The sequence below is a fragment of the Ochotona curzoniae genome, unplaced genomic scaffold (genome assembly GCF_017591425.1).
Source record: "Ochotona curzoniae isolate NIBS_2020 unplaced genomic scaffold, NIBS_Ocur_1.0 contig_3520, whole genome shotgun sequence".
NCBI lineage: Eukaryota > Metazoa > Chordata > Mammalia > Lagomorpha > Ochotonidae > Ochotona > Ochotona curzoniae.
This window is the reverse complement of record NW_024465894.1, coordinates 4,482,908-4,493,641: the sequence shown is the minus strand read 5'-3', so window position 1 is coordinate 4,493,641 and position 10,734 is coordinate 4,482,908. Positions and strand designations below refer to the sequence as shown.

The 10,734-nt window shown below is 49.9% G+C and overlaps 1 protein-coding gene across 4 annotated transcripts in view; it reads left to right on the top strand.

Annotated features, from left to right (window-relative positions):
- The first annotated feature begins 430 nt into the window (after positions 1-430).
- Positions 431-10,734, top strand: part of SLC9A8 (solute carrier family 9 member A8) — a 58,897-nt gene continuing 48,593 nt past the window's right edge. For 2 of the 4 annotated variants that reach the window (XM_040981328.1, XM_040981332.1), the window contains exons 1-3: positions 431-514; positions 2,055-2,233; positions 8,628-8,708. In XM_040981328.1, coding sequence (XP_040837262.1) covers positions 501-514; positions 2,055-2,233; positions 8,628-8,708 — 274 coding nt within the window. In that variant the 5' untranslated portion in view covers positions 431-500. The remainder of the gene's footprint in view (positions 515-2,054; positions 2,234-8,627; positions 8,709-10,734) is intronic. The other 2 variants (XM_040981330.1, XM_040981331.1) reach the window with 1 other exon arrangement.

The following is a 10,734-nucleotide window of genomic DNA, read 5'->3' as shown; positions in this document are numbered from 1 at the left end:
CTCTTTTAATGCCAGGCACACAGTCGACACTCAATAAAAGGCCACAGATGGAAGAGAGAACAAGCGGACCAAATCCACGTGGTTATGGGCCCCTAGAGCCGAGGGACATCCAAGCATAGGGAAAACGCCTCCCCCAACTTTAAGTGTCCGGCCTCAACCCAGCCCAGCGCATTACCAGATGTTGGATGAAGAGCAGCGACCTTACAGGAGTTTCTCCCGAACTGCCCGCACCTTAAGATGGGCCAAAGCCAGGATTTCTAGGGGATCACTCCATCATGTGGCCCCAGCCGGTCACGCGGGAGGGTCCTCCCACGCGCTTCCTCCCACCCTCAGGCCATGGAGACGAAGGGACAGAGGGTCACCCACGCAGGGCGGAGGCCCCGCCCCCTGCTAGCCGGCCCGCCCGCGCCTCCAGCGGAAGCCGGAAGCAAAAGCAGGTCCTGCTAGCCCCGCGGCTCCGAACTCGGTGGTCTTGGAGGCTCGGCAGGCTGGGGGAGAAGATGGCGGAAGAGGAGTGAGTGGGCTTTTCCTGGGCGGCGGAGGCGAAGGCAGGGCTGGGCCCTGGCGGGTGACACTTAGTTCCTCAGGTCGCCCTCTGGCCTCAGAAGGCGGGGTTCCTGTGCCAATTGGCCAGGACTGATCGTGCTAGCGCCTACGAGGAGGGTGGGATGGGCGGGCCTGGGCCCTGCAGTGTCCCCGAGATCGGACGGCCCTGGGGCTGGGGGAATGTGTCACTCCGCCCAGACCCCGGAGCCCGTGTTGCAAAACCGTAACCCTCTTCCCCAGTGCCCCAGCTTCCGGTCATCTGAAGGTTACTCAACCCTGCCTCCTCCTCCTGGAAGTCTTCCCGGTTTCCCCTTCACTCCCATCCCTTCCTTGGCCAGGCGCCTCGTGCTCTGTAACAAGCAGTTTTCGTGTCTGTCGCCTCCACGGTTTCATTCATTCATTGGCTGTTGGCCATCCACTCATTCACGGCACAGTGCAGAGGAGGAGGCCGACCCGGGAGCCCCCTCCACACCCCCGGGGAGCTTGCATGATGGTGGGGGAGAGAAGCTCACAGATGGGGAGGATTTGAGGAGTGCTGTGGGGGGAGTGGGAAGGTGTTAGGGCAGGGAGCCCGAACTTGCATTCACGGGAGGGTTGGTGTCTAGAGTGGAGGAGGGCTTGGAGGGCGGGAGCTTTGGCAGCGAACTGGCCTCGGGAGGGTGGGCATTCCGGCAGGGAACCGTGGGCGTGGCCAGCATGCCCTGTGTGTGTATTGAATGTTTAACAAGGAATCTCTAAAACGACACTGGACTCCCTCCCTGCAACTTTCGGATGTGGCTCTCGGCCTCTTGAGAGCCGTGTCATTAAAGGCAGCTTCCATCACCCAACGGGGTCCCTGTCTGAGACAGATCAGAGCCCAGCAAGGGGAGACAACCCAGCGGTTCTTAGGTTCGAGGCTTGAGTCTGCCCTGTGACTGAGATCTTAGGCAAGTTACACAATATCTCCAAGCCTGGGTGACTCACAGGTAAACAGTGACCTCACTCACGTGATGCCTGGTTCAAGGAATGGAGCAGAGGGCATGATGATTAACTTACAGTCACAGCTCACCATCCCACCTCAGAGTGTAAACTGTAAATAGAGATGGGGTGGAGGGAGCTATTGCAGAAGAGTAAACAGCTTTTAAAGTTTGAGAGGGAGTTTTGTAGGGTGGGTTGAGCCAGCTGAACAGACCCTGAACGCAGCTGGCCATGTGTTGCCTGGCATCTTCAGCTTGCAGACATAACCTGTAAACTGGAGAAGCGAAGGTGCTAAATAAAAAATATGGGACCTTGGACCACGAGGAGAGCAGCAGGTGCCATGTAACAGGCCACCCTTCCTTTCCACAGCAGTCCTGATCCCCTTTGCACCTGTCCCCCGATGCCCAGATCCCCAAGTGCCTTCTCCTTTGGGCCTTGTGAGTCCCACAGAACTCTTTTGCAGCTTCTTTCTGGTTTGGGGGCAGAGGCGGGGAGACTGAGGCTTCAGGGTTCTTTGTTTTTATTCTGCTCTGCTTTCCGTCTTCTGGCAGGTTCCCCAATGCAACGCACGAGGGTTTCAACGTCACCCTGCACAGCACCCTGGGTGTCACGACAAGACTGGTGCTTCCGACCCCCGCCAAGCCCATCCTCCCCGTGCAGACTGGGGAGCAGGCTCAGCAGGAGGAGCAGTCGAGTGGCATGACCATTTTCTTCAGCCTGCTCGTCTTAGGTGAATGCGGAGACGGTCTTGCCACCGTGTGTGTGCCCGGGCTCTGTCCAAATGGGCAGCCCCGTCCCTGCCCTTTGCCCAGTCCTTCTGTTCTGTTTCCACTTGAGTTCCTGCCACCACAATGGGAGGCTCCTTTTTCTGTGCAAAGGCAGCGCTTGGCCAGTCTCTTAGGGAAAGGAAAGTTTGGCACAGCCAGGCTCTGGTTTCCTTTATGCATACTTCAACCACGTGTCTTGTTAGATTGAATCTTTCAGAAAAGTGAAAGGTAGAACTGGGCTTTTCTTATCTATTTCAGTGAAGGCTGGTAGAACCATTCTAAGGAAAAGTGCGACTTGTTCCACATTTATATTTAGGTGCTGGGAAATGGTCAGAGAATTGCTAGAGAAAGTCACTGTGTTTGAAATCATAGCATCTATCTGTGTAGTGCCATTTCTAAAACTTTTTTTTTAAGATTTATTTACTTTTATTGGAAAGGCGGAGATACAGAGAGGAAGATCTTCCGTCTGATGATTCATTCCCCAAGTGAGTGCAACGGCCGGTGCTGTGCCGATCCGAAGCCAGGAGCCAGGAATTTCCTCCAGGTCTCCGACGTGGGTGCAGGGTCCCAAGGCTTTGGGCCGTCCTCGACTGCTTTCCTAGGCCACAAGCAGGGAGCTGGATGGGAAGTGGAGCCGCTGGGGTTAGAACTGGTGCCCATATGGGATCCCGGTGTGTCCAAAGCAAGGACTTTTAGCTGGTAGGCCATCGTGACAGGCCCTGTTGTATCGCAGGGTGTTCAAGGCGAGGACTTTAGCCACTAGGCCACTGCGCTGGGCCTGACACTTCTTTTCTTAAATCTTTAGACCGGGAAGCCTTCCTTCAGGCTTAAAGAGTAGGACAAGTCCATTTATGTTGCTGTTAGCTTGATACTTGAGAGCACATAAAAGGCAGGTAAAACTTTCTGAGTAACTTTCGGGGTGTGGACCATTTAAGTTTGACCTGTGTTAGAGACTGTAGAACAGGTTTTAACAATGCACTTTTTAATTCTGACAAAACCCTTCCTGCTGTTCAGGGGTCAGAAAGCGATGGTCTGTGTTTAACAGAGATGCATGTTTCTCTTGGATTGTCTGCTCTCCAAAGATCATAAACCCAGTGTCTGCAGGAACATTCAGGATTTTGATTGTGATTCATGGTTTTGTTTTATTCTTGTGAGTCCCTCAGCAGTGTATGAGTTGGTGTCTCCGCTTACAGGTCAGTGTGCGTTAGCGGAATGAAATGAAGTGTTCTTTCTTCTTCTCTTTTCTTTTTAAAGATTTATTTGTTTTTATTGGAAAGCCAGATATACAGAGAGGAGGAGAAAGAAAGAAAGATCTTCCATCCTATGATTCCCTCCCCAAGTGGCTGCAATGGCCAGAGCTGAGCCGATCTGAAGCCAGGAGCCAGGGCTCCCACACAGGTGCAGCGTCCCAAGGACTTAGAGCAACTTCCATTGCTTTCCCAGGCTGTAAACAGGGAGTGGGATGGGAATTAGAGCAGCTGGGATGTGAACTGGTACCCATATGGGTTGCTGGTGCTTGGAAGACAAGGATTAGCTGGCTGAGCCAATGTGCCGGCCTCGATATTTGCTTTCTTTACATTCCTATTTATTTACTTGATTAGAGAGAGCTGTGATCCCCAAAGTGCCTGCAACAGCTAGAAGCTAGCAGCTCAGAGCAAGTCTCTGATATGGGTGGCAGGGACGTAGCTGCTGGAGCTGTCAGATGTGGGAGGACTCTCAGGCTGCACGCACAGGAACAGGGATCAGGAGCAGACCCTGGGCTGGAACCCAAGCCCTCCAGCATGCCAGGTGGGCATCCAAAGCAGCTTCTTGGCCACTGGGCTTTTTAGGTAGATTTAAAGGCATTTTTCTTTAACTGTTCTAATATATTTGTATTACTGTATGATTGTATGTCCACACAGTGTAAATCTGATGAATACAATCAATTGCTGTTAATAGGTCACTTGTTAATTCGCCGAGTAGTCTGTATGAACTATGGTTAAATGTAGTGATGTCATTGCATCAGTTAGTCCAGAGCCAGGCCTCAGAAACTCCTGACCTGGAAGAATTTTAGTGAAACACAGGGAAATTCTGTGTTGTTGTTGTTGTTTTTTTTTAATTGCAAAGTCAGATATTCAGACAGGAGGAAAGAGAGGAATATCTTCTGTCTGTTGATTTGCTCCCCAAATGGCTGCAATGGCGAGAGCTTAGCTGATTCAAAGCCAAGAGCCCAGAGCCTCTTCTGGGTCTCCCACGTGGGTGCAGGGTCCCAAGGCTTTGGGCTGTCCTCGACTGCTTTCCCAGGCCACAAGCAGACCCATATGAGATCCTAGGCATGCAAGGTGAATTTAGCCACTAGGCTACCATGCCGGACCCACCCAGGAAAAATCTGACTTCCGTGTCACGAGCATGTCACGGCACCAGGGCGTGTTCTTTGCTGAGAGGGTTTGCCAGCACTCAAGCCATTTGACGTGTAGAAGCTTGAAACCTGTTGACGTGTTTAGTCCTTGCTGATCTTGGGCTACGCAAGCAATTGTGGTGAATCATTGTTAGTGACAGAAAGCATAGTTAACAATTAACATCACTTGGCTTGTGTATTTTATGTAGTGTTAAAGTAATGGAGTTATTACAGTTGGCATGTCTGAGCTTTTCATGCATTGTGCATAATTATTGCTGCAGACATGAACAATTAGAAGCACATGATTTATGGGAGTCTGTGTGTCTCTCCCATCCATGCCAGACAGGCGTGTTGGTTTCTTCTTACTCTGTTTCCGTTCGAAGTGTTCGTGAAGCCGTGTGCTTGTACGTGCATGCGGTATTCATAAACATATATACCTTGATGGATACATATGGTTTGGAGTTTGATCATAGATGGGATTTCTTTATTTATTTGAATAATAATAATAGTTACAGGGTGAGACAGAGTTTCCATCCGCTGCTTCACTCCCAAATAGCTGCAGTGGCCAGAGCTGGGCTGGTTCAAAACCAGGAGCCAGGAGCTTCTTCAGTTTCTCCCACATCTGCTGCTGTTCCAGGAAGGAGCTGGATTGGAATCGAGTCAGCCAGGACTGGAATTGATGCTCACCTGGGATGCTAGCACCATAGGCAGTGGCTTTACTCACAGTGACACAGCATTGGCCCCTGAAAGGAAAATGTGGGTAGCGGCAGGCATTGGGCTAACATTTGCGTTGCCCATATCCTGTATCAGAGTGTCTGGCTTCAAGTGCTGGCACTGCTCCCCAGTCTAACTCCCTGGGAAGCAGCAGGTGGTGGCTCAAGTCCCTTGGTCCCTGCCCTGGGTTGAGTTACTTCCTCCTGTGCTTGTCTAGATGAAAACGCTCTCTCTACATCTTAAACAAACAAACAAACAAACAAAACAAAACATAGTGAAAACCATTGAAAGCCATCGTTCCTCATTTCCCTCTTTCTCTGGAAACCGTATTCTGCTTTCTGTCTCAGAATTAACCTCTGTATTATTTCATAAAAGGAAGCATGTGGCATGTGGCCTTTTGTGGCTGGTGTGTCCTTAACAGGTCTTCAAGTGCCATGTGCGGGGAAGCCTGTGTGTGGCCGCCATTCCACCATTCGCTCCTGTGGCTAGACTGCTTTATGTTTTTTTCAAACATCATTTGATGAGCGTTTGAGTTGTTTGCAATGCTGTAGTAAATAGTGCTGTGATGAACTTTTTATTTTGTTAAAGACTTACTTATTTTTATTGGAAAGTCACATTTACAGAGGAGAGACAATGAGAAAAAGAGATTTCCACATGCTGGTTTACTTCCCAAGAGGCCTTAGCGGCCACAACTGAGCTAATCCAAAGCCAGGAGCTTCTTCCAAGTTTCCCATGTGGGCCCAGAGTCCCAGGGCTTTGGCCCGTCCTCGACTGCTTTCCCAGGCAACAACCAGAGCTGGAAGGGAACTGGGACTGCCGGGACACAGACCAGCACCCATATGGGATCCTGGCGTGTGGCCATTTAGTTAGGAATGGAATTCTGGCATCTAGTAGTTATTCTGTATTTAACTTTCTCCAGAGCTGATAAGCTGCGTTTCCATATATCTAAAGCATCTTACTAGGCCTTCAGTGTCTTCACCTTCTTGCCATTGTTGTTTTAAATGATGGCCAACAGGGAGTGGGTGTGAGGTCACAGCTCCTAGCGATGACCACTCTTCTCACTAGTGATGCTGAGCTGCCATTGATCCTGCCCGGGGGAATGTCTGGTTCGGTTTCAATGGTCTGATTTGTCTCTTTGTTGTTGAATTGTTAAGAGTTCTGGGCACTAGACCTTTATCAGCTCGAGGATTTGCACATACATTCCGCTCTAAGAGTTGTTTTACTGCCTTGTTCTCTGCCTTGTTCTGATGGTTGAAGGCCGCTCCCCAGCTCGGATGAGCCTTACGCCTGTTTGCTCTGAATGCCGCTGTAGGTGTTGGACTAGGAAAGTAGGCATTCTAATGGAGCTGGTGCACCCCGGCTGCCCCAGAGGGGAAGCACACGTGGACTCGGTTCCCTGCTCTGTGGTGTCGGCCTCTACCTGCCTCTTGTTGTCCCCAGACACTGGCAGTGCCTGGAGCCCAGGCCGGGCTTCTACCCTGAGTGATGTTTCTCACCCTACGTGTTTGAAGCATGATTTTCTAACTTGGTTAAATGTTTATATGAAAATAAGACCACAGATTGACAGTTTAGAGCTCAGAGTGAAAGGAGGACAGAATCTTCTATATTTACAACTGTTTCCTTTCTCTGGCCACCTGCTGTTTTCTGGTGGGACTGAAAAAAATCTAGTCTGTCAGTGAGGGCTCTGAGGGTGGCCAGCTGACAACCATGCAAGTTGTTTAAATTTCCTTTAAGGGCCTGGCTCAGTGGCCAGTCCTCACCTTGAATGCACTGGGATCCCTTATGGGCGCTGGTTCTAATCCCGGCACCCCTGCTTCCCCCAGCTCCCTGCTTGTGGCCTGGGAAAGCAGTGGAAGACAACCCAAAGCCTTGGGACCCTGCACCCACGTGAGAGACCCGGAAAAAGCTCCTGGCTTCGGATTGACGCAATACCAGCTGTTGGGGCCACTTGGGGAGTGAATCATCGGACGGAAGATCTTCTCTGTCTCTCCTCCTCTCTGTATATCTGACTTTGCAATGAAAATAAATCTTTTTAAATTTTTTCCTTTAAAAAAGAATCACAAGAGTATTTTTAGAGTATTTTCTTTCTCCACCTTAGCCTTGTCCCCTCTTGGAGGTAAGCAGTGACAGCAGACAGCTGGGGCGGGGCAGAGTGAGTGAGGGGGTGCCCTGTGGTGAAGGGCCTAGGGGGCTCACTTCGTGGTGTGACGTCTGCCACCAGGGCATTACTGTCATGCTAAGCTTCCTGCTCCATCGTCACAGGAGTGGGTGGTGATCACGGCTGACGCAGAGGGTACTCTGGTGGGTTCAGTAAAACAGCCTTGGACACAGTCCTGACTCCCAGGTGCCCTCCTGAGAAGGCAGTACGCAGGCGTACCCTGTTAGCAAGAGCGTTGGTCTCCTGCTCTGTTCACCAAACTGCAGTATTGACCTTTGCTGTTGGTAAAATGCCTTTACTTGAAAATCCTCCCTGTCAGCTCGGTCTGTTGCAGTTATGCTCGTGTAAGTGATTGATTCCGTTGACTTGCTCCGTACCTTGGAGAATCTTTCAGCTGATCCTTGCTTCAAAAAAGTTGAGAACCTTTAGCCAAATCAGGGTATTGTGAATAATTCTAAATGTTTTTAAAAGGATTTCAGTTAAAATTTAAAAATTGATTGGTACTGCCATTGTAATGCATCAGGTTAAGCCACTGCCTGTGATGTGAGCATCCCATGTGAATGCTGGTTCAAGTCCTGGCTGCTGTACTTCTGATATACCTGTTGGGAAAGTAGCCAAAGATGGCCCAAGTCCTTGGGTCCCTGCCACTCACGTGAGAGGCTTGGATGGAGTTCCTGGCTCTTGGCTTTGGCCTGGCCCAGCCTCAGCCATTTTTAACTGTGCCTATCAAATAAATAAATAAGTATTTTTAAAAATTTTGCTTATTTATGAGAGAGAGAGATATCCCCCATCTGCTACTTCACTCCCCACTTGCTTAGTGTGACACTGCCTGACCAGAACCTGTATTAGATTTCTGTTCCTCTTCCAGGAGCCACTAGAAAGTGAACTGTAGTTAAGGCACGTAGAGAAATGTTTAGAGAAAGTGTAATTACCCCGCTACTTATACCTCCAGGCTAAGAAGTAAGACATTCAAACTACAACTGAAATCCTTTGGGTCCTTTCCACCTGTGCATTTCTCTGACGGCCCCTGAAACAACCACTGCCTTGAACTTAGCTCTTATTATTCGTAACTGAACTTTTTTTAATGGTGTCTTTTTTCCCCCTGCAGCGATCTGCATCATACTGGTGCATCTTCTCATCAGGTACAGACTGCATTTCTTGCCAGAGAGCGTTGCTGTTGTTTCTCTAGGTAAGTGCTTAGGCCTGCTCCCCATTAGAAAAGCCGCCACGATGACGTCCAGCTTTTGAGTGCCTTCCCCATGTGAGGAACCACAGGGCTCCACAAGGTTCTGACCTCCCTGAACCTTGCTGGGACCTGCTCTAAGGGGGTCAGGATGCCACTCCACAGGAGAGGACGCTGGACCCAAGAAGGGTGGGTGCCCATGTGGAAGTCCATCTGTGAGCTCACCTTTCCTCAGCCCCTGCTCCTCCGGGAACCCCGCTGGGCATACACTGGCCTCTGCTGTGAGGCAAGGCTCACATTCATCATCTGCTATGGGTTGTCGAGCCCCTCGCTGCCTCTTGAATGTCTGCATAATTGCAGCTCACTGAGTTCCAGTGTTTGTGTTCAGACCTACAGCAGATATCACTGCTTCCCTATTCAAGAAGTGTTTATTTTGCCCATCTTTCTTGAAGATGCAATCGCTTTTTGAGAAGCAGAGAGATGGAGAGGGAGATGAAGAGCTCCTGTCTGCTGTTTCAACTCTTCAAATGCCTGCAGGGGCTGCTGCTGGGCCAGGCCGGATTTAGGAGCTAGGAAGCCAGTATGGATACTTGCATGGGAGCCAGGAGCCCCATTGCTTGAGCTACCATCTCTCCTTCCAGCATCTGTGAAGCCTAACAGTTAGGAGCCAGGGCCAGGAATCTACTCCTGTGCTGTGGGCCAGGGCAGCGGCCTCCAGACTGCCGGGAAGAAGGCTGCCTCCCGCATTCCTGGGCTCAGTCAGGTGTCTTCTCCCAGCATGTTCAAGAAGGCAGAGCACCTATGAGCCAACTCTGATCTTAGTCAGCCTGTTGTGATTGGTTGGAACAAGTAAGGGAGGCAAGGCAGGACCCACTCAGGAGAAACGTGCCGAGATGGTGGGTCCTCTGATAGATTGAGTGCGCCCTCATGCCTTGGGTGCTGCTGAACTGGAATGTGGTGCCTGGAGCATTGGTTAGTCATCTGGAAGCCACTGTGACTTAGAGACAGATGCCAGAACGCTAAGAATTACCAGGGGGTGGATGGAAGCTTGGAGTCTTTATAGCATCACCATTTCTGGTGGATTGATAGCGCTGGAGCTGCCTGTTGGTGCTGCGCTGGTTACCTAATAAGCAGCTCTCACTTAGTCACCTCTGCTTGCAGCTTAAAGCATCTTTGCTAATCTAGAACTCAAGGGAGGACAAAAATGCAGTTCAGATTGAATCAAAGAAAACAGGTTGGTGGGAGTGGAGTGCCCCCACCAGTGGCTCATGTAACCCAAGTCCTTTAGGTAGGCCTTGCTTCAGACCTAGCCAGATTATTAATACCTGACGTTTCCCAGGTTCTTAGGGGTGCCTCCTCTGTTACTTCTTCCCATACTTTTTTGCTAACTCAGGTGCTGTAGCAGCATTGAGGAATGTACTGGAATCCAGAAAGTATTTTCTGTTATATTAGGGGATATCTGGCTAGAACTTAGGAATGCTGGAAAAACTATCTAAATACTTCCTTATCAGAGCAAGAAAAATTGGAAGAATGTTTTTGTCTAAATAAAGTGTAATAAAATATTGAGATATGGGTCCAGTGCGGTAGCCCAGCACTAAATCCTTGTCTTGCATGCAACAGGATCTCAAATGGGCACTGGTTCATGTCCTGGCTGCTCCATTTCCAATTTAGCTCCCTGCTTGTGGCCTGGGAAAGCAGGAGAGGACAGCCCAAAGCCTTGGGACCCTGCACCCACGTGGAGGGCCCAGAGGAGGCTTCATCAACTCAGTTCTGATTGTGTGGCCACTTGGGGAGTGAACCAGTGGACAGAGATCTTTCTCTCTGATTCTCCTTCTCTCTAAAATTTGCCTTTCTAAGAAAAATGAATTAATCCTAAAAAATATTGAGATATCCACTGTTTTGAGAATTTACAACTCTTGTGTATAAAAAGAATCCAGATGAAACTGCCAGAAAAAAGTGAAACTTTTCCTTTTTTTAGGAATAAACGCCTGGTTCATCTTCTGCTGCTTTCCCAGACCTTTAGTAGGGAGTT